Source organism: Uranotaenia lowii, chromosome 3 (assembly GCF_029784155.1).
Source record: "Uranotaenia lowii strain MFRU-FL chromosome 3, ASM2978415v1, whole genome shotgun sequence".
In the NCBI taxonomy this organism is placed as follows: Eukaryota; Metazoa; Arthropoda; class Insecta; order Diptera; family Culicidae; genus Uranotaenia; species Uranotaenia lowii.
This window is the reverse complement of record NC_073693.1, coordinates 72,153,017-72,179,579: the sequence shown is the minus strand read 5'-3', so window position 1 is coordinate 72,179,579 and position 26,563 is coordinate 72,153,017. Positions and strand designations below refer to the sequence as shown.

General features: G+C 38.7%; 3 protein-coding genes across 4 annotated transcripts; 1 reads left to right on the top strand and 2 right to left on the bottom strand.

Moving 5' to 3' along the window:
• Positions 1–780: 780 nt before the first annotated feature.
• Positions 781–10,612, top strand: LOC129751563 (uncharacterized protein K02A2.6-like). Of its 2 annotated transcripts, none has more exons than XM_055747146.1 (2): positions 781–869; positions 9,792–10,612. In XM_055747146.1, the coding sequence occupies exon 2, from the start codon at positions 9,803–9,805 to the stop codon at positions 10,592–10,594; it is 792 nt and encodes a 263-aa protein (XP_055603121.1). In that variant the 5' UTR covers positions 781–869; positions 9,792–9,802; the 3' UTR covers positions 10,595–10,612. The 2 variants fall into 2 exon arrangements, with proteins under 2 accessions (XP_055603121.1, XP_055603120.1); XM_055747145.1 differs by lacking the exon at positions 781–869 and adding an exon at positions 2,247–3,401.
• LOC129751562 (transitional endoplasmic reticulum ATPase TER94) lies at positions 3,589–22,511 on the bottom strand. The gene is made up of 5 exons (XM_055747144.1): positions 22,299–22,511; positions 21,572–21,674; positions 4,808–6,844; positions 4,588–4,742; positions 3,589–4,500 (listed from the first exon to the last, which is right to left on the bottom strand). Exons 1-5 carry the CDS (start codon positions 22,313–22,315, stop codon positions 4,401–4,403), a joined length of 2,412 nt encoding a protein of 803 aa, XP_055603119.1. The 5' UTR covers positions 22,316–22,511; the 3' UTR covers positions 3,589–4,400.
• A 2,337-nt stretch (positions 22,512–24,848) lies between these two features.
• Positions 24,849–26,521, bottom strand: LOC129755463 (pleiotropic regulator 1). Its single transcript, XM_055751971.1, has 3 exons — positions 26,286–26,521; positions 26,082–26,221; positions 24,849–26,022 (listed from the first exon to the last, which is right to left on the bottom strand). Exons 1-3 carry the CDS (start codon positions 26,396–26,398, stop codon positions 24,893–24,895), a joined length of 1,383 nt encoding a protein of 460 aa, XP_055607946.1. The 5' UTR covers positions 26,399–26,521; the 3' UTR covers positions 24,849–24,892.
• Positions 26,522–26,563: the final 42 nt, after the last annotated feature.

The window sequence follows — 26,563 nt, the reverse complement described above, 5'->3', positions numbered from 1 at the left end:
CGTCCAATCACTCCATTCTATTTTTTTTCTCGTACCTTACCACTCATCTTAAACAGTAGTGCGAGATGATGCTGTATCGGGTTCCTTCCTAGGAAAACTCTCTCCAGCAAACGGACGCACAAGTCTCTCAAGCCTAGCTTAGGCTTTGAGGTAGGACATACTGAATGATTGGGACCTAAACCCTCGTTGCTTTTAAAGGAAATTTAGGTTTTTTCACATTTTAGTATAATTTTATGATTCTTTCCAGAACCTTTGATGAACTTTGAAAATGTGCGTAAAGGGACAATTTTAAACCTACTTTCCTTCTTTTCTCAAAAGTTTCTTCATATTGAAGTTTAGTTCTAAGGATTTTGAAAATAGTCATTATTAATTTAATCGATTGTATCTTCAATTTTATACCTAGTTGGGCTACCTATAGGCATGTTTTTTATGGTTGGGATAAATTAAACGCTCTATCCCAAGACTAAGGTGGTTGTTGGCATCGGCAGGCAGCACTCAGTTAACGTTTTTTTTCCATTCACTTTTCACCCATCCGCATAAAACTTCTATTCTGTTTGAAGTGTTCTAGAAAGAATGGGGTTCAGAAGATGCCGGGCGGGAACATGGCGATGATAAGTACATGGATACACTCACTCTCAGATCAAGTCCCTGACCGCATCCAGGTTCCGTCCGTCCGTCCGTCCGTCGGAACAAACGGACACACACACATACACAAATGGAAGAGAGCTGTTTTCTGGGAAAACAAAAAAAAACATCAGCAGGAGAAGAGTTAGTGAGTGGCAAAACCTGTGTCGAAAAAGGAATTAGAAGGGAAACGACCCTTGTTGGCTGAGACATTTCTTGCATAGCGAACGGCTGTTGATACTATGGTTGGTACAAGCTTCTTAAAAACCGGACACGGCCGGCAGGCAGATGCTCTTGCTCGTTTAGCAGTCCTTCTGCTCTGTCCCATGTTAGTTACAATTTTAAAAGCATCGCAGCCGCAGGTATCTTACTTACGATACGATACGATACGATTCCGTTCCAGTATGAATGCGTGACTGTGTGTAGGTGTGATTCGCATATGTTGCTGGCTGGCTTTTGCTGAAAAGAAGCATAAAGAGAGCATAAAAATGCGCGCGTATTTTTTATGTTGTACTCTGCGATACTAGGCTTATTATACATATGTAGATACCTACAACGTTCCTTTGTACGAAAGCGTTAGAGAATTCAATCTGAAATATCTAATTATGAAATTTCTTCATTGTAATTTCTTCGTTGTAACGATTGGTGTAAATTTGTTTTACTTATCTTATTAATCCTTGTTTGGAGTTGTCAATAACGAAAGCTGCTTTTAGCAAATCAATGGTTTAAAAACTGAAAGCTTTTCACTGATACCACAGCTAATACAAACTTTTTTTTTATAAACCCGAGTTAAAACTTGAGACAATTCGACATGTAACATGAGACCTAAGATTTAGGAAGTGGGACCCGAGACATGTAACCTGATACCTGAGTTCAAAGACTTGAGACCACCTCTACTTTTGAGGATTCCGATCTTGTAATGACTCAAGGTTAAGGCTTACATACCTTCCCTCTACATGACACGAAGCCTAGTATCTCCTCTACGACTTAAGATCTCATCGCTCCTCGGAATAATTCGAGGTTTACATGCATACCTCTACTCTTGTCAACTCAGGGATTGACTTCTCCTCATAAAATCTCGGGGTTAAACACTCGACTCGAGGCCTGACCTCTTCTCTAATGACTCGAGGTTCGACCTCTTATGACTAAGACCTTTCAAAAAAGGGACTGCGATAAAAAGAGAAGAGATCGACGTAGGATAACGTAACGTTACTAAGCTTAATGAGTCCGAAGCTATCAAATATGAACTACGCTAAACAATCGGCGTAGCCGATCGGACCACCACGTGAAGATGATCTCGAGCGTTCAGGATGATATTTAATTTGAAGAAGTACTTCTAAGCGAGTGTTGCATGAGTAGCGCGTATGCGTGAATTAGATCCCCTTCCGAAGTATTGACTTAGGGCAGTAACCGGTTTGGGAAGTGGTCAGAGGCCCCAGGTGGAGTTTAGGGCGTATACGGATGAGTATATAACAAGTCAACCCATTGGTCCATGAAAACACGGCACTGGACGTGCATTGGGACCGATTCGTGAAAATCCTTCTTCGAAATTACCACCTGGGTAACCAAAAAAAAAAACACACACACACACACAGCAGATTGCGTTCGATAAGTTGGACAGTTTGATTCGCTTCAAGAGCTTGCGTCCGGCTCACCACAAGACCGAGATGGTGCTGATCACAAACCATTTTGCGGTACGGAGCGGCAGCCTGAAAGACAGCCTTCAGCAGGCAGTGTAATCTACAGAAGCTCTGCAGCGTGCAGTGGCTGATTAACCTGTGGGTTATCAGCGCACAACGAACTAACATGCATTTCGCCTGTGGACCCGATACGCACCCGACAACATCGTGCGGAGGATGTGTGAGGATACTTGGCGCGCGGTCAGCGATGGGCTTACCCGGATCCGCGACCGGTGTAGAGTGACTCCTACGTACGTCGCGTGCGTGTGTAGGAAATCTCCACCGTTGCCGTCGCGGAGTATCCGAGTAGAACGCGCCCTCTGTGACGGAGGCTGCAGGGAGAGTATTCACACCGCGGAATACTCTCAGGTAGAGTGGTCTCACGTCGCCGTCGGATGAGCCACTCGAGCCGGGTACGATGACATTACCATCGGGATTCATCTGAGTCCTAAGCGTAAAAGACCCGTACTTGTGCTGTGACAGGCGTGAGTCTAGGATAAGCTGCTCTCGATTCGGCACACGGCGGGCACAAACCTAGGGTTGCCAGCCAAGAAAGGAGGAAGACCGGACCACAGTCGGAGTAGAATATCCTTTCGGTGGGGGCCTTCGAGTAGTGTGCGTCCGATCCTGGCAGTAAAGCTTGCAAAGATGATACTTTACTATCTGTGTATGCCGAGCTAGGCTTGTGATATAGCTCAATTGGCAAGTCTGTTGTCTCCTGAGCCGATGTCCGCGAGTTCGAGCCCAAGAGCAAAACTTCGAACACAGTTGTACCAGATAAGTTTTTCAATAACGATCCGCCAACTGCACCGTTGATAATGTCGCGAATGCCATAAAGATGGTAAAACGACTTTAATCGAAAAAAAAGTATTCAGAGCTGCTAAGTACGTCGCGAAAGTTCTGTAGGATACCGGGTGAGTCACTCGAGTCGGTGTAGGATGCGTCATCGCCGGGAATCACCCGAGTAGTTTGATGATTGACGATCGGCCCAACTTTAAAAGCCACGTCGAGTATGTGTACAAGAAGGCAGCAACAGCAATGACCGCAATTACCAGGATAATGGCGAATAATTCAGAGACCGGAAGCAGTCAGCGGAGGGTAATTTTGAGTCTGGTTTCGTCAATTCTTCGACATGAACAAGCGGACTTTATTTCGATTTCCTTGTTTTTCACCGCGGGGCGGGAAATTCGTAAAACAGTTCAAGCAGTTCCACCAGATTATTTTTCGTTGTCCGCTCTATATCAAGGCAATTTCTCAATATGTATTGAAAATACGAACGACGACACTCGATATTTTTTTGCATTTTTATTATCTTTTTCCTGCTTTAATCCTTACAGTACCAAACTTCTAGAGTGTTCATTACCATTTCTTAATTTCACATGTTATAAATTTATGTTTAAATTGAAAAATATTATTATTTAATCTTCCGAAGAAGCGCAACCATTCCACTGACAGATACCGTAGAACCTCTAACCCCAACTACAGAGGGAAACATTCAACGCGTGCTACTTTTCAGTCGTAATTTTCCTTTCCATTCACGACAACGAGACGACCAGTTAAAAACTAGAGACTTCTGAAACTCAAGGAACCATTTAAAAACAATTTCATTCCAAGACAAAGGTATAACTTTTCTCAAATTTTAAAGGCGATTGTTGAAAAACGAAATAGAAATCTCTTATAGTTGCTTTTTATTTGATTCTATTGTGTTCATCGGAGCTGTTAGTTTAAGATTGCTATTTAAAAACTGATAAATATTTCTTACTACAAATGTTTTTATGAAGTTGTTTGCTAATGTGTGGTTGTTTAGTTACGTAACGTAATAGTATCAATGTCTGCTCCAAGTTTGAATGTCCGTTTATCGCAGTCATGATTTTACAGCCTTGGATCCACCATTTGTGGGACCGACAATCAAAATATCAGTGAAAAGTAAACGATCGAATGAAATAATGTGGTTGTTGTTACCTGTCGCTCCTGAATGTTAGCGTATAGAAAATCATGGGGAATGGGAGCGCGTTACGGATGGACATTCGCTCGCTTGATAATTACGGATTGATTAATGTTGACTGCTGCAACTGCCAATAGGAGTCGCACAGTAATCTAACTATAAAGATCATCATCGCCGTTGTCGCCGGGGTTATTCGTCGGTTGACTGGAACCCTGACCCTGTGAGCTGTTGCCGCCTTGTCCACCTGGGAATCTGAAATTGTATGAGCAACGTTAGTTTATCATTCTAACAAGGTGAGCGAAATAAAAGATTTTTGAAACCAAGAAGTCGATATATTACCTGAAGTTGTTTCCGAAACCTCGCGACTGCTGTAACGTCTGGGCAAACATTTCGTATTTGCGGATATCGTTATCCGAAACGGAACGTCGCGCAAACTTCATAGCTTCTTCGAAATGAGCTCGGGTGATTTCCGGAACTGGATCTTCTTCGTCCATCTAGAAAAAAAATTAAGTTTTTTTTTAAACAAGCCTTACTAGAAATCAACACCTAATCGACTTACATCCATTGCCGAGCTTTGGTTCTCCGCACGGTCACGTTCACGGCGAATTTCTGCTTCGATCGCCTGACGGATAGCCAGTTTACAGGCACGCTGGCAAATTTCAGTCAAATCAGCTCCTGAAAATCCTTGGGTAACTTTAGCGACATAAGTCAGATCAACATCAGCAGCCACCGGGCTCTTGCGCAGATTAGCCTTCAAAATAGCTTCACGAGACTTATCGTCTGGCAGCGGAATGTAGATAAGCTGATCCAGACGGCCCGGACGAAGAATAGCTGGATCAATGATGTCCGGTCGATTGGTAGCGCCAATAATGAAGACATTTTTCTTTGCGCCCATACCGTCCATTTCGGTCAGGATCTGGTTGATGACACGATCAGCAGCGCCTCCAGCATCACCGACATTTCCACCTCGTGACTTAGCAATACTGTCCAATTCATCGAAGAACAACACGCAAGGAGAGGCCGAACGTGCCTTATCGAAAATGTCACGTACATTGGCTTCAGATTCACCGAACCACATGGTCAACAGTTCAGGACCCTTGACGGAAATGAAGTTGGCCTGACACTCATTGGCAATAGCCTTGGCCAACAAGGTCTTACCACAACCAGGGGGTCCATAAAACAGAACACCACGGGATGGTTGCATACCAAACTTCAAGAATTTATCCGGATGCTCCACTGGATACTGTACCAGTTCTTGTAATTCACGTTTAACATTTTCCAGACCGCCGATATCGGTCCAAGTAGTGTTTGGAACCTCCACAACAGTTTCACGCAGAGCCGAAGGGCTCGATTTGGTCATTGCGTAACGGAAGTTTTCCATAGAAACTGCCAACGAGTTCAGTACATCAGCATCGATCTGATCATCTTCCAAATCGATGAGATCCATCTTCTCACGAATCTGTTGCAAAGCGGCTTCCGAGCACAACGAAGCCAAATCAGCGCCCACATGACCATGCGATTCGGCAGCAATTTGTTCCAGATCCACATCATCGGCCAGTTTCATGTTTTTCGTGTGAATTCTTAACACTTCCAAACGGCCAGTAGCATCCGGAATGCCGATATCGATTTCACGATCGAAACGACCAAAACGACGCAGAGCAGGATCAATTGAGTTGGGTCTGTTGGTGGCAGCCATGACAATAACATGAGAGCTCTTCTTCATACCGTCCATCAAAGTCAACAACTGCGACACAATACGACGTTCAACTTCACCGTGAGTCTTCTCACGCTTCGGAGCAATGGCATCGATTTCGTCGATGAAGATGATAGCAGGTGAATTCTTTTCAGCCTCTTCGAAAGCCTTTCGCAAATTCGATTCCGATTCACCGGCCAATTTGGACATGATTTCCGGACCGTTGATCAGGAAGAAGAACGCTCCAGTCTCATTTGCTACGGCACGAGCAATGAGAGTTTTTCCAGTACCGGGCGGTCCGTACATAAGGATTCCACGCGGAGGTTTGACTCCTATAGCCTTGAAAAGCGAAGGATGTCTCAGCGGAAGCTCAACCATTTCTTTAATCTGAGCCAGCTGCTTGCGGCAACCTCCGATATCGTCGTATCCGACAGCATTGAGCGCTTCCTCTTCTTCTTCGCGCTTGATCGGGTTGCCTTCACAATGGATTACTGTTTCCGGGGCGACGATACAGAACGGAGTAGGATCAGCCCCAACTACCTTAAACTCCACGGCACGCATTCCTCCGCGAACGATGAACGTATCGTCCTTATGGATCGGCCGATAAGCCTCCAGGAAGTACGGCTTCAAATACACATCGAACAGATTACCGGTCAAACCTTCGACCGTATCGTCGATCGGCAGAATGTGCACCCGTTTGCCGTACTTGACATTCAGGCAGGATTGGATCGACACAACGTCGCTCAAGCGGACCCTCAGATTGTTGCGAACCACACGGTTCATGCGGATCTTCTCATCGGGGCAGTTTTCGTCGGACAGGACGATGCAGACCGTTTCCTTCCGCCGCTTCCCCTTCAACAACACGGTGTCGCCACGGAACAACTCCAGCTCGTCCATCTTCGCCTAAATACGGGGAAACAACGAGAAATATTAAATCAACGGTCACAATAAGGAGTAGAAGGGTATTCAAAACTGCCTATAAAATTAAATTTAAGTTATTAAATTGCAAATTAAAATCCATGGAATTAATAATAGATTATTCTTCTCTCTTTGCTACCGTGTTGCATCGAAGTGGCTTCAAGATTGAAGTTACGACAGATTTATAACAGTGCAAATGTCTGATGTTAATGTAATTCAAGTGATATTTTCATGTTCGTAAATTTTTTTAAAATATTTTTATCAAATGAAAATTCTGACGAGCTTAATTGATAAAAACTGACTGTATGCATGGTTGTTAGCTTAGTAACTCTTTTCCTTTTCAATTGTTTATTTCAACAAAGATCATAGCTTTTTAACACATTAAGTATCTTTGAGTTAACGAAACTACACTATCAAGTAAAATAAAGTTTCTTTATAAAATAAATCGCATTTGAGTTATGCTTCTCTAGCATTCTCTAGCATAGTTAAGCGTACTAGCATTTTTATTTATTTATTTTTTTCTTTAAAAAATCTCGTTTTTTTGCTTCATACGATATCTGCGATCATGAGATATCTCGTATTTGGTCCGCAATGCGCGACCAAATTAGATTCCTTTTTGGCCCCGAGGAAACTACCCAACGACCCGACGAGGAATGTGTTAGTTTCCAATCACTGTTGTACTTGTACAATAAGGTACAAAAACTTTATTATAAGTAGTCTAACTTTTTTCAATGAATGCTTATTTTGTCGTACTCATCGCATGAATATTTCTGAAAAACGTTTACTAGAGGGGTAAGTTTGAAGCATTTAATAAAAATAGACATATGGGACAGCTTTGCGGGTATATTTCATATGGGACAGACATGACCAGGTATTTTATCATAAATGTTGGGTTGGGAACAAAATTATGAAATTTTCTAAGTATATATTGAAGAACTAACGGTATAAGAATTATTTTCAAGAAACAATTTTTTTGATTAAGTATCGTTTATTAAGGCATAATTACTTTTTAGCTCAAGTTTTAGGAGCCGAGGATCATTAAATCCGCCTGGAATGGTAGCTGACTTGTTTTCCGTAGTGTAGTTTGTCAGTATAATTTATTTAAGATTAATAGATCGATTATTATTTTACACATTTTGGAATTCTATTTTTATATTCTTTGAGTGAAGAATAGGAAAACAAAGAAATACTGAGAACCGTTGCTGCCGGTGTCAAGCCCGGACAAAGGATGAGAAAATTTTTTTTTATTTGTTTTTATTTTCATTTTTTTTAAATTTGTTTTTTATTTATCTATTTTTATTTTTTTTTAAATTTTTTATATATTTTTTTGTTGTTTTCTTTCTCTTTCAATTTAGTTTTTTTGTCATTAGTTTTTCTTTCCATTATTTTTTCTTTTTCAAAATTTGATTCTTATTTTTTTTAATTTTTATCATTTATTTACTATGTTGTGTGTGTTTTTCTTTGTTTGTTTTGTTTATTTATTCATTTTTGAATTTATCTTTATTGTTATTTTTATCATTTATTTACTATGTTGTGTGTGTTTTTCTTTGTTTGTTTTGTTTATTTATTCATTTTTGAATTTATCTTTATTGTTATTTAGTAAGTTTTAAATTTGTTCTGTGTTTGTTCTTTTTTATTTCTTTTTTTTTTTTTGATCATTCGGAGGTTGGGTTCTTTTTTTTCTCAGATATATTCAAACAGTTGGAAAGGAGTGAGTTAACACATTTAAATACCATTCTCCTCTCCAATATGCTCCAGTGGATGTGTATTTGCGGTTTATGAATTACGAGGGATTGTTCTTAAATCTAGCTTTTTTCAATCACTGGGGGCTAATTGAATGGAAATGATATTTCGTGTTTTTATGTTTGTGAAACATATCTGTCTCCTGTGTTGTTTTTATAGTGTTTTAGTTCAAATTCAAAACAAACAGTCTTAATCATTTTTAAATCTTATTCAAACGTAAGCAACTGTGTAAGGCGGGTGGTAGGGCGATGCTCAAACGATAAAATAGGCTCTTGTATCCATATTTTGATGAATTTGCCAGATTCTGTCATATGTGATTCTGTGATAGGAATAATGTAGATTACTTCTCCTATTCATTCGAGCTATTAGTTTGAACTGGGCTTCTTTTTATATATTAAAAGATTATATGAACTAAAATCCTTTTTTTTCTTTCTTTTTTTTTTTCATGTATGCATGCATTACCGCCACTACCGCCAAATCAATTGGTTATACGATGACCCGGAACGTCGAGTTTGAAATAACTCGAGTAAACTTCAAGCCATCCCCTAACATCAAAGGACCCCTAAGATGGTTTCGCAACATATGACTCTCATCCCAAGGATTTAATCAACATCTGAACATAGAGTTCTATAACATGATGAGAGCGTTCCATTTTATTTTATTGTTTTAAATTATATATAAATACTGTAGTTAGATTCGTTGGGATTAAGTAAGCGACCTGTCTCAAACCGCCAACGTATTTCCTCCAACTGGTATCATGAGGGGTTAGTTCACTATCTTGTTCTGCTTTCAGTTCATATTCATCCGAAGTGGACTTAAGGAAGTGCAGGATGGTATAACCAACGTCTCAAGATCTCTTACTATTCTAAGCTGCCTACTCTAAACTTTTATTTCCCTGAACCCTCTACCCACATTTCCTTTTCAGCGTCAGCTTCCCACAGCTATTTAAACGCCACAAAAAAAAGTTTTAGGGGCCGAGGATCATTAGTCTTAACACTAGAGAGGGTTGGAAAGGGTTAAAGGTATCAAGGAATAGTCGAGATAGCCATGACTTGCTGTCATGGCTATGCAGTAACAAACTAGAAAATTTTCACTAGTCGTATTCTGACCACGAAAGAAACAAGTCCTAATAAATACCTTTAGACAGTTATTCTCTTTTTTCACTTAATCGAAGAATACAACATTCTAGGACATCCTGGGATGGATCGTATGAAGGCGTTGGCTAGAAGTTTCGTTTACTGGCCAAACATAGACGATGACGTGGAAACCTGTGTTCGACATTGCAGTTCCTGTGCAGAAGCCGCAAAATCTCCGAGGAAAACCAATTTAGAGTCATGGTCGATTCCAACGAAGCCCTGGGAGCGCATCCATGTCGATTACGCTGGCCCTATGGATGGTTACTACTACCTGTTTATCGTTGACGCGTATTCCAAATGGCCCGAAGTTTTCCGCACCCGCAGTACGACTACCACCGCAACACTGGAGATCCTTCAAGAAACATTCGCAAGGTATGGAAATCCGCGTACCCTGGTATCAGACAACGGTTCCCAGTTCGTGAGCTCAACGTTCAAGCAGTTCTGCGAATCAAACGGAATCCGCCACCTAACCACGGCTCCGTATCACCCACAGTCAAACGGACAGGCTGAAAGGTTCGTTGACACATTGAAAAGAGGTCTCAAGAAGCTCGTTAAGGGGGAAAGCACAGCAACTTTCCAGCATCTCCAAATTCTGCTGTCCATGTACCGTTCAACACCTAATCGGAACGCTCCTGAAGGAAAGACACCTGCTGAACTTTTCCTGAGAAGACCGGTTCGAACAACTCTGGATCTTGTCAAGCCGCAGATTCCGAGCCCATCTGAAGTGAACACGAAGCAAAACGATCAATTCAACAGACGCTACAACACCATCAAACGAGAGTTTGCCGCAATGACCTGGTCTACGCAGAAATTCACCGACGCAACACAACCGAGTGGGTTCCTGGAACGATTGTAGAACGCAGAGGCCGAGTGAATTACACAAACTAGAAAATTTTCACTAGTCGTATTCTGACCACGAAAGAAACAAGTCCTAATAAATATCTTTAGACAGTTATTCTCTTGTTTCACTTAATCGAAGAATACAACAAAAGGGTGATACGGTCAAAATTTGGTCAAAGGAAAACGCGTGTAAATCGGTGAAATCGTTTATTTAAAAATCAAATTAAATTTCTTTTTCAAGTTTAATTAGTATAAAATTCAGGAAAAATATTCAGTTAGGCTTCCGCTTTTCCAAATCCGAATTGCCAGGCCTTACGCTTAACCCCTGCCATCAGATTTTGTACAGCCACCTTGTCCACCTTCTTCGCCACAGAAAGCCAGTTTGCCTTGAACTGCTGCTCGTCCTTAACAGTTTTTTTGGTCTTCTTTAGGTTCCGCTTGACAACAGCCCAGTATTTCTCAATTGGGCGGAGCTCTGGCGTGTTGGGAGGGTTCTTGTCCTTGAGAACCACCTGCACGTTGTTGGCGGCGTACCACTCCATGGCCTTTTCACCGTAATGGCAAGATGCCAAATCCGGCCAAAGCAGTACGGAACAACCGTGTTTCTTCAGGAAAGGCAGCAGACGTTTACTCAAACACTCTTTCACGTAAATTTCTTGGTTGACAGTCCCGGAAGCTATGAAAATGCTGCCAATCAAGCCACAGGTACAGATGGCCTGCAAAACCAAATATTTCTTCGGGAACTTTGACAGTTTCAGCTTATTTGCGACATCTCGGAGAGAGAGGTTAAGGTTTCGCTTGAAACTACCGGCAACTCTCTTTGTCGTCTCAGCGGCTTCCGGTTTTCGATTTCCCCCCGATTTAGACTTCCTGGCTGTCGACAAACGTTCCCCAAACACTTTAATTACATTTGTAACGGTTGATTTGGCTACTTTTAGCGATTTTGCCAGCTTTGCTTGCGAGTAGCTCGGATTTTCACGATGCGCGAGCAAAATTTTGATACGCTGCTCTTCATTCTTGGCCAACATTTTGACAACTGAAGAGTGAATTCCAAAATCAAAATTCGGGTCGGGCGCACTGTTTTTTGACAGCTGAATAGAGTGAAGGTAAACGTAAACAAAAGTTGCATAAAAACTACATTTTAAAAATTTAATTTTCCAACTAATACGAATTAATTCGAACAAACTAATCATACCAAAAGTTTTAATGAAGATTCAAGAATCTTTTCCTATTGTGTTTAAATTTCATTAAGCTAAGTAAAGCCGAGTAATGCGTGGTTGAAGTGAGTGGTGATAATTCGTTTGCAAAAACTACCTGTTTTAAAAGGATAACTTATTAATTAAAAAGTGACAATATTAAATTTTTTTCTTCTTTCAACTGAAGAAAAATAGTTTTTTTTTTGTTTTATTTGAGACACTTTACCATCTCTGCGGCATTCGTGTCTTGCGGAAGAAAAATAGTTGAAAAAGCACCAGTGATAGAGATTTTTATTTATTTAGCCGCTAAGCTGAGTAAAATCGTATTCAAAGTTGGCTTATTTTTTACTTCATTTTGCTTGATTATGGACACAATTCGATTGAAATATATACTTCATCGGTAAGTTATTTGTTATTTATTTATCTCTGCTCCTACAACCAAGACCAGAATCATTAAGATGATTGAATACAAACTGAATAAAAAAAACCTTACAATTCCATATCATATATGTAAGGACTTCAAATAAACTTTATTAATAGTAATTATTATTAAAGCTTAGTTCTTTTAGAAATGGGACACTTTCTTTTGCTAATAGCTCGTTTACTAGTAATCGGACATTCGAAATTTTGACAGCATTTTGTTGCCTGTAAAAAGTACTACCCGACCTATTTTTTCAAAATTTAAAATTCACGCGTTTTTGAGATATTTACGATGCAAGAGAAAAAGGAAAAAAATATTTTGCACAGTTTCATTTAAAATCCATCATTATCAAATTGATAGCTGACAAACCCGATGATTATTCGAAGAATTACTATGTGTGAGTGGTGGAAAAGTATGCAAATACTGTCAAAAATGTCCACAAAGTTCAAATCAACCATTGAGTGAAGCATATGATCGGCAACTTCGGCTAAGGGTCATCAGGGAAGTCAAATCTCATACCAGCATTTTTAATTTTCAATAAGCGAAAACTATTTAGGGTAGATTGCTGAAATTTCCGAAAAAAAAATTTCTCCGATAAGCTGGAAGTGTTGCCTCTTAATAAGTCATTCAAACCTAACCTCAAACAACAAGTTTTTGCTAGATCCACAGCTCGTAAGCTGTATATCCAGTTCCGAGGCTATGGGACAGATGATTTCTGATGAACGACAAAACTTATGAAATACCCTTTTTCAAACAAATTCCAGCGTTTGAATCCTATACCATGTCTGCTCGTGGCAAGGTCCCGAGTATATAAAAGTATGTATTTGCTGGTTATTTTGTCTAAAATATGATGATTTGCAAAAATTCTGCTCCTGTGGAAAAAAACAACAATTTTCAAAACGAAAACTATGGTTTTCACTGTTTTCAAAAGCCTAAAAAGAGTAATCTTTTATGTACCCTTCGCAACCAACGATCTATACTAACCGATAATACTTTAAGTTCAATCTCCTCATGGTTTTACTTCGTTATTGCCAGATTTTACCAGCAGAAATTCCATTAGAAACGCTCAAAAAGTGGCTCAAAAATAATCAAATTTGTTAATTTCGAAACAGCTGTATCCACTAAATTGGCCTCAGTTTCATTTAAAAGAGAAGTATTGATCCGAAAAGTATCAGAAATTGAAGGAGGAGGATGTAGCCACCTAAAATACAGATTAGACAAAGTATAAGTTTGAAAAACTGATCATTATCATGACTGAAAAAAGTGTGCGCTGGCCGAAGGGAGGTACCAAGAATAAAGTAGAATTTATTCTTACAAAAAACGATAAATATTTTTTTTCAATTTTTTTCATGAATTATCATAAAATTACCTTCATTTCCTTCATAGAAAGTATTTTGATCAAACGAAAGGTTTTTGAGATACACGCATTCGTAACTGTCCCATTTCTAAAAGAACTAAGCTTTATCATTGATTAGAGACCTTTTAACAACTCGAGTCATTCGGGTTTGTTTATCAAATAATGCTTGCTTATTTTATTTTTTTTTTTAATTTTTAAAAGGCAGAAACAAAACATAGTCGGAGTTTCACATCATTTTCCTACCCATAATTTTTTTTTTTTAATTTTAATGATTTCAAACAAAATATGTTCCGATAGTCGTCGGAATGGATTTGTTGAGCTAAATAACGCGTTTGAAAAAACCTATTGGATTTTACTAAAATGATCATGATATATCATCATATGGACAATACTGTCAGAAAAAGGGTAAAATTTTTGGGTAGATATAATATGTCCTTCAACAAAAGACATTATTTTTTATTCATCCATGCTTAATGCTTGGAGTTATCAGGATTTACAGTCTTAGTTAATGTGATTTTTTTTATTAATCACGGCCTTAATTAGTTAAAAAAAGAAATGACAAAAAAAACTGAACAAGGAAGCTTTTTTACCTACAACTTCGCAGTATCTAAAAGTTGCTGTGACAAGCGATTTATTCTGGAATTTTAATATTCTAAGGCTTATTCACGTTCGAACTGACCAGCCAAAGCTTCGGGATTTAAATTTAACGGATAGAATAATTTTATATCCTATTTTGGAATGACAATCTTTGGAGATCTGGCTGTATCCAAAATCATGATTGGGTGCGTGATAGAGTGTGAAAGTCTTCAAAGCGTAACTTAGAGAAAATGATAAAAAGTCGTTCCGTGTTCTGTGTGAAGAGGAAGGAAACAGTTATTTATTTGTAATTTTTTGTTAGAAACAATTTAAAAAACACACCCTCAAACAGAGAAGATCTATTTGCTCAGTTCGAATACAATTTTCTATAGACGGGCAGCTCAATTTGATCCAATCACTCGAAATTGCTCTTCCATAAACGAGTATTTCAGTTGAATAAAAAACTGTATGATTCATTTCACAAAATTCGGTGAAAAATTGATTTAGATCTAGTAATATGTTTACTATATGATGACTGCATACAAATAGTTATTTTTGAAGTGATTTTATCTTAAAATAATGATTTACGTAGGGTTGAATTTTGTTAAGAACTTAACTATGAATATAAATTGTACTTGTGTCACTATATCCTTGTCCGAAATTAAAATTTCTAAACAGAAATTGATAATACTAACGTTGAACAGTAAAATCATTGAGAAAACGGTTCAAAATAACTTTTCCAACCCTTTTAAATCACTATTTCAAAATCACATAAATATGCTCAGTTTGTTTACATTAGAGCTCACTCTGTACGAAAACTTTTCAGCTGGCAGCAGTGCAGCTGGACTGACCCCCATAGCACAATGGGGAAAAAAGTGTACAAACCGCGAAGAAATTCAATATCTTTCGTGCTATATGACCAAAATCTATGAAAATATACTTTCCTTTTGTGAAAATTTTCGGAGAATCGATTGGATATAGTTTCAAACGCCGCACAAGCTTACGAACGGAGATATAGTGCCTTTTTAACCCCTTATTCCCCTATATTTTGTAAACATTCCAGAAAAACACTGATTCGAACCAGAGAATTTTGAATGAAAACAGACCTATCGTGTGTAATTTTTTCTGAGGAATCGAATGAAGGCTGTTCTGGCCTCCGCACGCTTCAGAAAATGGAGTTATGGCTGTTTTTACCCTCAATTCCCCTATATTTTTCAATTATTTCAGAAAAAAGCTTATTCGAACTTGAAAATTTTGAACCAAATGGGTTGTATTTTATGTGATTTTTTCCAAGAAATCGAATGAATGCTGTTTGAGCCCCCGCACGCTTTGGAAAATGGAGTTATGGCTGTTTTACCCTAAATTCCCCTCAATTTTTCAAATTGTTAAGAAAAAGCATGTTCGGACTTGAAAATTTTGAATCTTTTGGAACGTATCTTGTGTAATTTTTTCCGAGGAATCCAATAAAGGCTGTTTGAGCCACCGCACGCTTCGGAAAATGAAGTTATGGCTGTTTTTACCCTCAATTCCCCTAAATTTTTCAATAATTTAAGAAAAAAGCATGTTCGGACTTGAAAAATTTGAACCAAATGGAATAAATCCTATGTGATTTTTTCCGAGGAATCCAACGAAGCCTATTTGAGCCACCGCACGGATTAGGAACAGGAGTTATGGCTGTTTTACCCTCAATTGCCCAACATTTTTGAAATAGCTCAGAAAAAGCATGTTGAGACCAGATAATTTTGAACCAAAAGTAAAGTATTTTGTGGAGTTTTTTCCGAGGAATCGAATGAAGGCTGTTTGAGCCGCCGCACGCTTCGGAAAATGAAGTTATGGCTGTTTTACCTTCAATTCCCCTACATTTTCAAATTGTTTAGAAAACGCATGTTCGGACTTGAAAATTTTGAATCTTTTGGGACGTATCTTGCGTGATTTTTTCCGAGGAATCCAATGGAACTTGTTTGAGCCACCGCACGCTTTGGAAAATGGAGTTATGGCTGTTTTTACCCTCAATTCTCCTACAGTTTTCAATGGTTTAAGAAAAAATCATGTTCGGACTTTAAAATTTTGAACCAAATGGGTTGTATCTTATGTAATTTTTTCCAAGGAATCCAACGAAGCCTATTTGAGCCACCACACGGATTGGAAACAGAAGTTATGGCTGTTTTACCCTCAATTTCCCTACATTTTTCAAATTGCTCAGAAAAAGCATGTTCGGACTCGAAAATTTTGAACCAAATGGAACGTATCATGTGTGATTTTTTTTCGGGGAATGCAACGAAGCCTATTTGACACACCGCACACATCGGAAACAGGAGTTATGGCTGTTTTACCCTCAATTCCCTTTCATTTTTTCAAAAAGTTCAGAAAAACCATGATCGGACTTGAAAATTTTGAACTAAACGAGACTTATCTTATGCAATTTTTTTCGAGGAATCCAATGAAGCCTGTTTGAGCCACCGCACGCTTTAAAATAGTGAGTTATGGCTGTTTTTACCCTCGATTCTCCTACATTTTTCAATGATTTCAGAAAAACGTAGGGGAATTGAGGGTAAAAACAGCCATAACTCACTATTTCAAAGCGTGCGGTGGCTCAAACAGGCCCCATTGGATTCCTCGGAAAAAATTGCATAAGATAAGTCTCGTTTAGTTCAAAATTTTCAAGTCCGATCATGGTTTTTCTGAACTTTTTGAAAAAATGAAAGGGAATTGAGGGTAAAACAGCCATAACTCCTGTTTCCGATGTGTGCGGTGTGTCAAAAAGGCTTCGTTGCATTCCTCGAAAAAAATCACACCTGATACGTTCCATTTGGTTCAAAATTTTCAAGTCCGAACATGCTTTTTCTGAGCTATTTGAAAAATGTAGGGAAATTGAGGGTAAAACAGCCATAACTTCTGTTTCCAATCCGTGCGGTGGCTCAAATAGGCTTCGTTGGATTCCTTGGAAAAAATTACATAAGATACAACCCATTTGGTTCAAAATTTTAAAGTCCGAACATGATTTTTTCTTAAACCATTGAAAACTGTAGGAGAATTGAGGGTAAAAACAGCCATAACTCCATTTTCCAAAGCGTGCGGTGGCTCAAACAAGTTCCATTGGATTCCTCGGAAAAAATCACGCAAGATACGTCCCAAAAGATTCAAAATTTTCAAGTCCGAACATGCGTTTTCTTAACAATTTGAAAATGTAGGGGAATTGAAGGTAAAACAGCCATAACTTCATTTTCCGAAGCGTACGGGCGGCGGCTCAAACAGCCTTCATTCGATTCCTCGGAAAAAACTCCACAAAATACTTTACTTTTGGTTCAAAATTATCTGGTCTCAACATGCTTTTTCTGAGCTATTTAAAAAATGTTGGGCAATTGAGGGTAAAACAGCCATAACTCCTGTTCCTAATCCGTGCGGTTGCTCAAATAGGCTTCGTTGGATTCCTCGAAAAAAATCACATATGATTTATTCCATTTGGTTCAAATTTTTCAAGTCCGAACATGCTTTTTTCTTAAATTATTGAAAAATTTAGGGGAATTGAGGGTAAAAACAGCCGTAACTTCATTTTCCGAAGCGTGCGGTGGCTCAAACAGCCTTTATTGGATTCCTCGGAAAAAATTACACAAGATACGTCCCAAAAGATTCAAAATTTTCAAGTCCGAACATGCTTTTTCTTAACAATTTGAAAAATTGAGGGGAATTTAGGGTAAAACAGCCATAACTCCATTTTCCAAAGCGTGCGGGGGCTCAAACAGCATTCATTCGATTTCTCGGAAAAAATCACATAAAATACAACCCATTTGGTTCAAAATTTTCAAGTTCGAATAAGCTTTTTTCTGAAATAATTGAAAAATATAGGGGAATTGAGGGTAAAAACAGCCATAACTCAATTTTCTGAAGCGTGCGGAGGCCAGAACAGCCTTCATTCGATTCCTCAGAAAAAATTACACACGATAGGTCTGTTTTCATTCAAAATTCTCTGGTTCGAATCAGTGTTTTTTCTGGAATGTTTACAAAATATAGGGGAATAAGGGGTTAAAAAGGCACTATATCTCCGTTCGTAAGCTTGTGCGGCGTTTGAAACTATGTCCAATCGATTCTCCGGAAATTTTCACAAAAGAAAAGTATATTTTCATAGATTTGGGTCATGTAGCACGAAAGATATTGAATTTCTTCGCGGTTTGTACACTTTTTTCCCCATTGTGCATAGGAGCAACATATTCTACACACACACACACTTTCAAAATGAGGGGTGTTTAGGTTTTTCAAATGCAAAATTGAAAGAAATACGTCAAGTTGATATTGACCAAATTTTGACCGTATCACCCTTTTTAGGAGAGGGGGAAGGAACTTGAGAAGGTTTGGTTGGAATAAATAGATTTGATCTGTTGCCTGGGGCTGTGCGATCTATTTTCGTTTTCGTAATGTATATTTCGGCCTAGTCCGATGATTTTTACCATCCTGACCTTCATGTTTTACAGAATTGCATTTGCTGCACGAAAGAGGGTTAGTCGACAATCGAGTTCGCACTCGCAGAAACCGAAAGTTTATAAATTCTGGTATAACCGTGCTATTGATAGTTAATATCAGCGTGGATGTAACGACAATTCCAGTGCGAATTTTTTATTTGATGATTCTTCGCACTTCAATAATCTTTTGGGACGAAAAATTCAGTTGACAAATCTTCTTCTGTCATTTCTTTACCATTAGTCAAACAAGTTAAATTTGCCAGCTCTCTTATTTGTTCTTTATTTCTTGTCTTCAGTACGTACCAATCATGTCTATTCTTGAAGAACGCGCCATCAATTCTACCTCCTGTCGCTCGTTCCACAGTCGCCCAATTAAAAGTGGGTTTTGTGGAAGTTTATGTCCATCTGCTGCTTTCAGGGTCAAGTAGTACAATCGTCCATGCAGGTTATGTGGATCCGTCCATGTTGGAATCGTCCTATCAGGGGCTCATCCGGCGATGGACTCATCGGGCCACTATCACTTCAAACTTTTAAGTTCAGAATAAAAAAAGCCTTTGTCGAGCGAGCGAGGACCAAACAACAAAATGAGACCGGTCTCGTTTGAGGCTGAGGAGGAACTTCTTAAAGAAAAACTGAAACAATGCATAACATATGATATGGGACAGTCTTACGAATAGCGGCAATACTGTACGAGTGCAGTCTGGGGACTGTAGTTGTTACTGGATATTCATTTGTAAAAAAGTTTTTTTTAACAAAAATATGAAAAGATAACACCGAAATTCGGAGTTTTGTAAATTCTTCAAATTTGATCATTTTCTAATTTGTTTTTCATAATTTTTTCTAATTTTTAATTAGAACAAACTTACATGCGACGATTCCTACAACACCAGAAAGAGGCTGACATGATAGACGAGAAACCTGAGGTAGCGCTATCGAAACCACAGCTCCAGAAAGCCACTTAAGGACCCTGACGAAAACTGTTCTTGGAAGTGACCCCTATAGATAACCCCGTTTTCTTTCCTAATTAGATTTAATTAACAGTTGAGTCGCCACGACGGTTACGGCCCCCTCTAACTAAGAAATTATTACTCTAGTGTATAATGTGTTGTAGTTACGTTGATTCTCAAATGATAAACCGCTTCTTTATAGTTTCCGTAACCTTCTGTAGTACCAAAGAAGACTAAAATTACAATAACAATTACTAACCCAAAGTTAGGAAAAATAACCCTGGCACATAAACCATTTCAGCACCAACATGTGAAAAGGGTATAAAAGACAAAGTAAACAAAACCCGTTTTCAGTGGATTCCAATAGCCCGATATAAGCTTTACTTAACACAAAAACCGTTTTTAGTTTTTCAGTTTTCGTAAGATTTATAATGCAGTTTGAGCAAAGGATCTAAAAAATTCAGAGCCATAAAATGACATTATCCTCACACAGATTGTTTTATACACCCTTTATTCCACAACAAATCAAACGGTCTATATGCAAAACATTAAAAGGGAAAGAATGCGGAAAGCTTTTCACTCACTCCTCTAGCGAGAACCATAAGCCTTTGTCAAAAAATAGGGGAAATTTTATCTCCATCTCGCTCACACATATGAGACATACAGTACAAAGCAGAGGGTGTATAAAACATTTAGACAAATTTGATACTCCAGCTAGGGTCTACAAACAATTGCGAGCTATTTTTTCAAGATAACACCGTTGTATCGATAGAAACATATTTAGAATGATCCTACGAATCGTTTTGATCATATAGACTTGCCAAATTCCTCGTGAAATTTAATTAGAGATTTAAAAAGATTGCAAAATTTTCAAACGCATTTTTCTCGAAACGTCATAAATGAACATAGACCCTTTTCACGTGTTGGTGCTGGTGAACTAAGTGTATAAGAACGATTTTTGAGGAGAGCTGAAAAATGATGAAAATGCATATGAGACAGTCTTGCGAATAGCGGCAGTAATGTCCCAATTTTTCTTGATCTATGTTGATAAGATAAATGGGAGTTGAAACACTTGCCCTCCCTTCTGTTGAACAATTGGAAAATTTGGTAGTGAAAATATTACAATTAGCTGTTATAATGTGATATTTTTCAATAGGGCATAATTCGTTTGGTTAGGAAGTTAGTTGGTTTAGAATTATATAATAAGAATAGATAAAAACTGTTTGAAGTATTGCTAGATTTGAAACACAGCCTATTTATTAATATCGTAGCTTCCAATATTTGTGACACATACATTTTTTTAGACAATGATTTTAAAACATGTCACTAGAAAAATAATCGTATCTTGAAAAGGCTGTAGAACAGGCTCAAGCCACCTTCAAACTTGATCTTATAAGCCTCTGTTTTTTAGATAAGCAAAAAAATTTGTAAATTAGCCGATTTTAAAAGATGGTGTTCAATACTTAGAGCTCCTACCCCATTATATTGATAAATTATGAATAGGGATTAATTTTGTACCCAACTAAATTTTTTACATAGAATTAAAACATTTTTCTTAAGTAATCTAAAATTTCAAATGCGGATATTATCGGATTCAGTTATAAATATCAGTTGATAAATTGTGTGCGATTTGTTCTTTTTGAGTTACTCATTTCGCAACACTCAAAGAGCGCGCTAGGCATGACGTGGTACAACTAAAATGAATAACAATCAACAGAAACTACCCTTATTTTTGATCATCGCATTTTTCTTGTGCTCATTCCAACTGCAACAGTATGAAGAAAGATACAATCTTTCAAGCCTCTAGCGTTAGATAGAAGTCATGAGCAACATGAATCATGTTGATCTTTATGGTTACGCTATATTTACGCAACATCGGGCACCGTTTTAAAACAAGACCAAATTTGCGCTATTTAGACACGTTTATCATCCTTAGTGCAAACGATTGTGATAATGTTTTTGGGAAATGAACCTAGGTAAAATCTTTTTCGTCAATAAGAGATCGAACGTGTATGACCCCGATTGGGAGGGTTACTCACCTGCGACAGCGAAATGACCGAGTTGTCATCGTTGACGGCCTCGTCCACAATCAGCCGGTTCGGGCGGTCCTTGCGCTTCAGAATCGCGGTCGCCAAATCTTCACTGGAGTTTTATTGTTTTTTTTTTTCATGAGAAATGAATAAAGATAAAAATGAAAATTTTTAGACTCTTGGACTTGTGCATTGTGCATCATAGACAAGTATGTAGTACAATTTCGTTCGGGTAAAGAGCAATCATGTCTGTCGTCTCGGCAATTTTCTTTGTCTGTTTTGTCGGGTCGAATGGCTGAACGAAAAAATGGCTTTACATTTTTAGGTTGGAGAAATCCGGTTTTACTGAATATTAAACAAACTATTCATAAATTGAATTATTTTTCAGAATTAAAATAGGTACTTTACATTACTTTTGGATTAATACTAAATATTCAAGAATTCCCGATTTAACTGTGTTTGTATTTACATGAAATATTCGAGTTTCCGCAAAATTAAGCAATAGGAGCTTTAGCAAAACACCTGACTGCATTGTTTCAGCTTTTTACATCTTTCCTAATGTTAATGAATCGGAAACGTCCAAGTCGGCGTTGAAATCGAACACATCATGACAAGCGAAATTTGAAGCTAAGATGGTGCAACTCCTGTACCGCAATCGGCCAAAAGAGAAACTCATCGCTACTTGGGACGGCAAATCCAGACCCAAAACACCATTTCCTCCAAGCGAATTACTTACTTTTTGCCCTCGGCCATCCTTCACTGATAGATCGGTACGGTTTCTTCGATTTTTTGAGGCTAGAAAACTGATCAAAAACTTCCTGCTGATGGGTACTGAACGGCTTTTTCTTCTTGCTTTCCCCTTCACTAAAAAATTATGACCGCAACTCGCAACGACGACGATGACGATTCTTTCCACACCAACTTGCAAAATTCGACTGGCACGGCGGACGGCGAAAACGCAACGATGATGACACAAAAACGAATTGTTTCATCGATTTTGCTGTCAGATTGCCGGTGGAGGCATCGACGAAAACGATAAGATCGACCAGTTTTGGCGGGCTGGTGTTGTCGCGAGAAAGGTAAACAAAAAGTTGGGGGGTGTCCGAATGTGGAGGAAAAATGCTCTTCACCGGGAAAAAATCACAGGTTAGAGAAACGGGGAAATCAACATAGATTTCTATTGATTTATTTTTCACTATTAACTATGCAAAGCTTCGCATTATCAGAGATTATAGTTATTCAAATTAAAAAAAAAGCTTCAGTAGCTAAATGATGCTGAATGAACTGTAAAACTCGGATCAAACTTGCTTTACTGATTTTGCAGATTTTCTTGGGAAAAATAAAACAGATAATTATCTTAATAAAAACTTTAATCTTAGCTCTTAATAACGGCGTGTTCGTAAATTGATTTGTTTGGGTTATGTATCAGTTGATCGTTTTTTCAGTAGGTTGTAGAGAATAAGGCATAGAATAATATAAAATAATAAAAGTAGAGAGAAGTAGCATAATTATAATTTAAGGTTGTATTCATTGTACAGATATTCTTAAATTAAGCAGATGTTCTCTTGTGCGATCACGAACATCTTTTGCAACATCAACACTTTAGAGTGTATCTCGCCAAAAATTCGGAGCAAGAAAGAGCGAGAGGAACGCTGATACTGAGTGAGAGCAGCAAAGTTTAAGCACTGGTTTACGGTCATTCAGTTAACCAAAGTTATAGAGTTTTTTTTGACATTTCTTACGCACACTTGCTGAGCGTGTACAGATGAGACGGGACAATTAACCTCCAAAACTCTCGGTACAAAAATCGGACAGCCGGTCGACAAACATGGTCGTTTTTAAGGTTGATTGTCCCAAAACTGAAAAGTGTTGGTGAAACAATCAGCATAATATCACCAACACTATCAGCGGCAAATAGGACTATAGCGAATGGTCAGCTTTTCCCTGAGCGAAATTTAAAGTGAAGTTGTGAACATTTAAAATGTCGACAGAAAATGAAAACTACGACATAGGTGTCAAATCACTTTCCAATGCTTTTGCATACGTGGTTTTTAATTTACAAACGCCAGCAGCGAAAAAAAAAAACATCGATAGGAAAAATCAATTTATGAACACGCCGTAACTATATACTGAACAAAAATCTCGCCGAATCTTTAAGTTCAATGTTACATATTTGTGACCCCAAATAATAGTGAAACTGACTGAGCGAGGTTTAAAACACAGTGATATTTTTATATCAAAATTTTCATCGAATATAAAATAAGTTTGATGCCGAATTTACCATTCACGCGGTAATTTATATTACTATCGGCAATTTAACCTGAACTTTTAGGAAATTTGCCTGAAAATCCGGTTATTTTTAACCGAAAAGCCGCTTAGTGCGTTTGCTCTGATTGCCGAATAAAGGCCATTTACTCCATTTACACTTCACGCAAAAATGAACGTGAAAACTCTTATTTTATTAATAACTTAACAACAGACTAAACTGGATTTTGTTACATTTGGGGAATCGATGGGGAATGGTTATTTGTTATTTATTTCTTATCAACGGATCACATGTTGATCCAAATGATTACTTAAAATTAAAAATTAAGGTTGAAAGATAAAAACGAACACACACTCATATAAGATCTCAGTGAAACTTCATGTTTCTTTTTAGAGTTCTAAATTCTACTTAACACTAAAGCGTACATCTTTCAAGGATATAATGGCTAGCATCTTACTAATGCTAACACTACCAGCCCCACAGAAAGAGTACTATGTATGCTGTGACCGAGACTCGATCTCATGATCTCTGGCTTAGAAGATTTGAACGCTATCCTCTAGGCCAGGGTCGGCGGCATAGATAAAACAACTTCATAAAATGGAAGGAATACGTTGATTTTTCTGATCTTTGTCTTTCAACAAAAAAGAATACATTTGTAGTAGAATAAAATTTCACAAACACAAAATGATGATCGAATGTCTGATATTTTACCCGCTTATTCAATAACGAACTGTGAAAATTGTCGTTCGGTGAAATCATTAAGTTGTTTGACTGAAACTACCGAATATTCGGTAAAAATTACCGAACGTTCGGTGAAAAATTACTGAACTTACCGGAAGTATATTTTACCGGTGTTTCGATAAAAAGCTGAATTAATTGATTCACTGATAACTGTGCTGAAAATTCGAGAAAATTAAACTTCAACAAGTTCATTAAACATCAAAATGTTAAAATGCAAAACGTTTCTTTCCAAGGGCATTTCAAAACAGACATGAAACGTTTTAGTTAGATAGTTGTAAAAATGTATTAATAGAGAAAAGAAAAACTTGAATTTTTAAATTTGCTTAGTATTTTCTTCGCTTAATTATTTCCGGGCGCCAATTTACCGGATGCGATTCTTCCGAAGCTTCGTCGTCCTCTCGATAGATTTTAATCGTTTTATCCGCTTCGGTTGTAATGAGCCGGGATCCGGACATGTCGAATGTCATGGAAAATATACCCGCTTCGCTGTCCATCGAACCCGGCTGAACGGGAGCCTGGAATCGCTGGAAATTGTATCCGGTGCGCCAATCCCAGAAAAACATGGTGGCATTGTCTCCACCGGAAACCAGTACACCTTCCGGATTGACGGCCATACAGTTGACGATGGCGTTGTGCCCGTTCAGATTTTGGATGAAGTTTCCCTCTGGACAGCGCCACTGTTTGATGTTGTCGGGCGAAGCCGAAGCGAACATGTACAGGGAAGGGTGCAGAACAATGCTACGGACGCTCTTTTTGTGGTTCGTAAGAGTGCCCATACTTTTCCCGGCAGCTAGATCCCAAAGCCGAACGGTAGAATCGTGACTACCGGTAATGACCTGAGGATTCGCTGCCTGACATACGACACTGGCCACGGTATTGGTGTGGCCGCTCAATGTGTGGATATTGGCCTTAGTTCGCATGTCCCAAACGCGAGCCGTCGAATCACGGCCAGCCGATACCAGAACATCGATGGTAGGATGCAGGGCCATGGTGTAAACAGCCGACAAATGACCGTGATAGTGTCGGATTACTTTGTTGTACTCAAGATCCCAACATTTGACCTGCCGATCTTCACCGCAGCTGAACAGGTATGGATGTCGAGGACTGACGCACAGACCCCGAACTGTGCTAACGTGACCGGTCAGTGAAAGTTTTAGCTTGCCGCTAGCCAGATCCCAAACTTTGATAACCCGATCTGCGGCTCCGGTTGCGAACCATTCATTGCCCGGTTCAACCGCTACACAGCGTACCCAACCCAAATGACCGGAAATGACACGATAGAGTTTCCAGGGGGCATGCCACTTCGGTTTGGGGATGGTCGGTGCCTTTTTCGGCAGGATCTGCACAGCACCGGATGTAGTGTTTGGTCCACTTGAGCTGTTAGACATCGGAAGGAGAGAATTTGTAGGATTGGCTGAACTTTCGTTTTCGTTTCCAGACGTAATTGCTAGCACTAAAAAAGCAGAAGCATTTGAAAATAGGTAACATTCTGTGAGAATAACGTTATCTTACTGTCTTGAGCCTGTCCATTGGGACCATCTTCGAGTCGTCCATGCTCGGCGCGTTTGGCTGCGATTGTTTTAGCTTTGGCGGTACGATCAAACACCAATCCGTAAGTGTCCCGTGCTTTAATGGAGTATTTCATTTTTTCACTAAAAGAAAATGAAGCACCGGTTTCAGGATAAATTGAAACAAAAAAAAACCAGGGGTACTTACAGCTTCTCATCGATTTCCGGCAGCAAGGCATGGTTGGCAACGAAGAAATCGTGTGTTCTCTTAAGGGATCGAAATACCAGGGTGTGCACCGAATGTCGCTGAACTTCCTCCATTATCCTTAATCGTTTTTAATTCTATTCTTCCTTGAACTAGTAATTAAGTTCTTTTCGTAACTTAAAGGTATTCGTAGTTAAAAATCGAAATTACAATAATGGTAATTATTACAATTTCATTCAAACTGTTTGATTGCCTGCGAGCTGACGACGATGCGCGTCGCG

What these genes read in the sequence shown, in the direction of transcription:
- LOC129755463 (XM_055751971.1), bottom strand. Translation starts at nt 26,398, where the DNA reads ATGGAGGAAGTTCAGCGACATTCGGTGCACACCCTGGTATTTCGATCC. An exon ending in CCGGAAATCGATGAGAAGCT is followed by an intron (nt 26,222 to 26,285) that starts GTAAGTACCCCT and finishes ATTTTCTTTTAG; the next exon opens with TGAAAAAATGAAATACTCCA. An exon ending in CAATGGACAGGCTCAAGACA is followed by an intron (nt 26,023 to 26,081) that starts GTAAGATAACGT and finishes CTGCTTTTTTAG; the next exon opens with TGCTAGCAATTACGTCTGGA.
- LOC129751563 (XM_055747146.1), top strand. Translation starts at nt 9,803, where the DNA reads ATGGATCGTATGAAGGCGTTGGCTAGAAGTTTCGTTTACTGGCCAAAC.
- LOC129751562 (XM_055747144.1), bottom strand. An exon ending in ACCAAAGCTCGGCAATGGAT is followed by an intron (nt 4,743 to 4,807) that starts GTAAGTCGATTA and finishes TTTTTTTTCTAG; the next exon opens with ATGGACGAAGAAGATCCAGT. An exon ending in GGTTTCGGAAACAACTTCAG is followed by an intron (nt 4,501 to 4,587) that starts GTAATATATCGA and finishes ATACAATTTCAG; the next exon opens with ATTCCCAGGTGGACAAGGCG.